The sequence below is a fragment of the Loa loa genome (assembly GCF_000183805.2).
Source record: "Loa loa unplaced genomic scaffold supercont3.333, whole genome shotgun sequence".
NCBI lineage: Eukaryota > Metazoa > Nematoda > Chromadorea > Rhabditida > Onchocercidae > Loa > Loa loa.
In genome coordinates this window covers 11,255-15,490 of record NW_018108513.1, presented here as the reverse complement: position 1 = coordinate 15,490, position 4,236 = coordinate 11,255, and the positions used below count along the sequence as shown (strand labels likewise).

The 4,236-nt window shown below is 29.2% G+C and overlaps 2 protein-coding genes across 2 annotated transcripts in view; both read left to right on the top strand.

Annotated features, from left to right (window-relative positions):
* The window catches only part of LOAG_18489 (hypothetical protein), a gene marked incomplete at both ends in the record, with an annotated part of 1,656 nt that extends 729 nt beyond the window's left edge, over positions 1-927 (top strand). The window contains 2 exons of the mRNA XM_020451149.1: positions 36-344; positions 830-927. Coding sequence (XP_020305091.1) covers positions 36-344; positions 830-927 — 407 coding nt within the window. The remainder of the gene's footprint in view (positions 1-35; positions 345-829) is intronic.
* A 99-nt stretch (positions 928-1,026) lies between these two features.
* Positions 1,027-1,766, top strand: LOAG_13122 (hypothetical protein; the record flags this gene model as incomplete). The annotated part of the gene is made up of 4 exons (XM_003148634.1): positions 1,027-1,065; positions 1,210-1,362; positions 1,538-1,639; positions 1,746-1,766. The coding sequence occupies 4 exons, from the start codon at positions 1,027-1,029 to the stop codon at positions 1,764-1,766; spliced, it is 315 nt and encodes a 104-aa protein (XP_003148682.1).
* Between the last annotated feature and the right edge of the window lie 2,470 nt (positions 1,767-4,236).

Here is a 4,236-nt window from a genome sequence, read left to right as displayed (position 1 = left end):
AACAACAACACCAACAACAACAACACCAACAACAGCAACACCAGCAACAACAACACCAACAACAACAACACCAACAGCACCACCACCAACAACAACAACAACAGCAACAACAACAACAACAACAACGACACCAACAACAACGACAGCAACAACAATAACAACAGCAGCAGCAACAGCAGCTTCTTCATCAGTTACTGATAACCGTATCGCAGAATTCTTATCACGAAGGCGTGGAATAGGAAAAACATTGCCCGTTGGTTGGAAACCATTGTTGCCACCTACAGATGCTGTGCGCCGAAAAATACTGGATCAGATTATGACACGACGTAAAGAAGAGGAAAGAGGTTTCATATTTTGAATTAAAATTTGTAGTGATTCAAAAAAAATTCCATTTGGCTTAGATATAAAAGTTCTATTCAGTCAAGGTGTAAAAATTTCCTTAGTTTAATTTATTCTGTATTTAATCAGTTCTGGATTAATTTCATTATTTATTTCATACCAGTGATAAAGCGTACTGATAAGTGGTCTTTTGCTTCTGATTGTAGATTATTATTTAGTACTTCCATTCTTGATAATAGATTGTCTGCTATGTGCTTCATCAATTGCTATGAGCGCATATGCCATATATTCAATCGTAAGCAAAAAAAAAAAAACAAAAATGGAATTGTATGAGGCAGGCTTAATATCCAAAGTATATCAGGTTGACTTCTTAATTGATCTTTTTCTGTACAAATTCTTCCATTTTCATCTTTTGTAACCTAAAATTATAATTCCCTTCTGGTGTGATTTCTGTAAATGTCTGATGTTTAATCTTCTGAAGTTATTGCAGATCGCGCAGCTCGTGCAGCACGTGCTGAAGAACGTAAAAATGAGGAAGAGAAACATGCTTGGTACAAAGAAGAGATAGCAGAATGTGAAAAAAAGTAAACTAGTTGTTTTCATACTTTCCAATTATTAGGTCAGTAAAATTAGCTCCAACATTGCTGTTTTTTTTTCCAGTAGTGCCTACTTATGTTTAAGTGGAAAATGACACGGGTTGAAATGTTAAACTCTAAATATTTCGAAGTGGGTTATAAAACATCAAATATATATATATATGTACGTGTAATATCTGTGAGGTTAGCTAGCTAAGGCGCTTGAACAAAACATTCGATATTAAAAATTGGAGTATATGTAAATGAAGCTGTCGATTCTTGTTGTGGTTTTCAGATTCATTGCCTAAATGCGAGAAAGATTGAATTAGATGAAGCAAAAAGTAAATTATTCGCGGAACTCAAAGAAGTGGTTGCGAAATCGAAAGATCGAACTCAAAATCAAACTGCTTTTTATAGTCATTTAATGCAGTCGCAAACTCGGAATAAGGTTTGAACGAAGTAATCGGTTTCTTCAGTGGTGGCATCAGTATGGTGTTTTATTTTTGAGAGAATGGAAACTTCAAATAGTTCTGAGTTCATTAAATTTTTACGCAAGCAGGAAAATCTGAGTAGCTTGTATATCTTAAGAATATCCATACTTCATCAGTTTCAGGTTGTTTCAGGATAGAGAGACAGATTTAGGACCAGTTTCGATAAGGCAATTTCCTGCCGATGGTTTGCAGAATTCTGGTGCTGCAGGCACGAGCGCATATTCCGATTTGCAGGTGAGTATTTGAAGTAGTATGGTAGCCTCACAGTACTTTTTTCTCATGATTAAAAAATTAATGAATATTGGACTATTTAGAGTTCTTTCATTTTTCTTGATTTCAGATGAACCGAGTGCTTCAGTAATCTGGGAAAGCTTGAAAAAGTCAGGCATAATCAGTAGATGGAAAAAACAATAAGATGACAAGTATGATCTTAGCTTTTTTTAATATGAAAAGTTATGTATGTTTTTTCCTTTCTTTTTTTTTCTTCTTTTGAGAAATACTGTTGGCTTTGAATAATATAGCTGCGAAGTTTTGGTATGGATTTCAGGAGAACTGTAAGTGATAAAGCAAGGATTCTGATATTGATTCGAACTGCGATAAATTATATTTCATATTTCGTTCGTTGTCTTAAATGGATTGTACTATTTACGTTTGCTTTCAAGTAACATGAACTTTCTTAATCTTCATTCAATGTTTCTACTTTATGCTCATGGGAGTGATTAAATAAATTATTTTTCTTCCTGTTATATTGCGTAACATCTTGTGTACTACTGAAGTTAAGCCATTTTTGCATGATATCAATTTAACATAGTGACTTGCTTGCTATTTGAATTTGCTTAAACAATAAATTGTGGGATTACGACGAAGTTGATATAGATGTATATGACCAGATCGGGTAATCGAAAAGCTTATCGCTAAGAGATGTATTGATGAATAATATTGGCAGAGATTTAACCAATTTCTTTTTCTGTGAAAAGATCAAATCAGTGGTCTAAAGTTTTTTTCTGTCTGAAACAAATATATATATATATATATATATATAATGTGAGTATTTGCTAAATGTCTGAATTTCAATCTTAATGTGAAATTTATTTTTGCATATATTTATTTTTGTGAAATGTAAAATCTATTTTTCAAAAATAGGTTTCAAATAAATTTTCAAACATTTTTTTTTAATTTCAAACTTAAAATTTTAAAAAAAATTTGAAATTTCAAAAATTTTCAATTTTCTTTGGAATTCCAAATAAATTTCAAAATAAATTTCATTCTTATAAATAAATTTCATTTTTGAATTTATAAATTTCATTTTTTTTTCAATAAATTTCATTTTTGAAAATGTGAAATTTATTTTTGCATATATATTTCTTAATTTCCAGTTTATCATTTTCTATGTTAATTTCAATCCCATATGTTCAAAATTCATAATGAATTTTGATGATTTTGATACCATTGTAAGGGTATGTTTTTACAGAGGAAATTTTCAATGTAGCATTTACAAAGGAAGATACGATGAAACAAAATAATAGTTAAATGATTACTATAACAAATATTTGAGATGTTACGATCAGTATTCAACTGTATTTTTTTTTCTAAGGTTTTTTTCAGATAATTTTTATTATTTTATAAATAAGAATAAGTTTTTGTGCTATTTAATATTCAGCATAAAAAAATTCTCTTCCACTGGTATCGTACTATATAAATATTATCCTAACAATTGACAAGGAAAAAAGTAACGAAATATAGAAGATTTTAATTAAATAGGAAAAATTTGCAATATTTTCGATTCATTAATTGCTATTAATTTACAATATATTTAAGATGCTGTGGAAAATTTTGAAAATTTAACAATATAATAGGTTGAAAAAATGTTTGTGTTTGTATTAGAAATCATTAAAAGTATGGATTTTATTACGAATCAAATCTTTAATCCAACTATTTTAATTTTAAATTAAATTAGTTAATATTAGGTATCATAGATGTGATCGATATACGTATCGCATAACCATCACATTTATGGTATCTAGCATTTACATGGATATCGATGGTTATTTCTTGTATCATTTTTGACATTTTAATGAATGTGGAAAAATGCAAATTAGAAAATTGTAATTCGGAAAATACAAAAAGTACGGGAGAGGAATTGAAACAATTAGAGCTAATTTTTGAATAATTTAAGATTTAAATCTTATCAAAAATATTAGGAATCAAAAGATTTACATGACGATTTATCAAAATGAATACATTAAAATAACAGTTTACTGGAAGTTTGATTCATATTTTTTGAGGTAAACGAGATGGACGGGAAAAGTTACAAGAATGAAAAAGTGTATATTCAAATTTTACAGCTTCCCTGATCTAATGACCGTTTTTTTTTTTTTTTTTTTAATTTACTTCTAGTTATGATATTTGTTACAATACATGCAAAATATTCATATAATTCATATTCATAATATTATTTCGCCATTTCATTTTCCTCCATATTCTTTGATCTTTATAATGTACTTTGATCTTTGCTCAGAAGTGATGTATGTTTGACGGAATCGTTGATTGAGATGAATAACGGATTTCTACGATACAAATTGGAAATTTCAAATTTAGAAAGGATGAAATATGCAAAGATCAGGTATAGTATCTTTTAATGCACATTTTCTGGGGCTTGCATTTGTCAATTCCGGTCAATGGTATATATGGATTATTACTAATATGATCATATCACTTATCTGTATCACATTGATAATCATCTATCTATAAGCAGTTGCCTAAATCGAAAGCATTTATTGGCAATTTACTGCGCAATTAACCCTAACGAATATCCAATCTCATTTGCATTA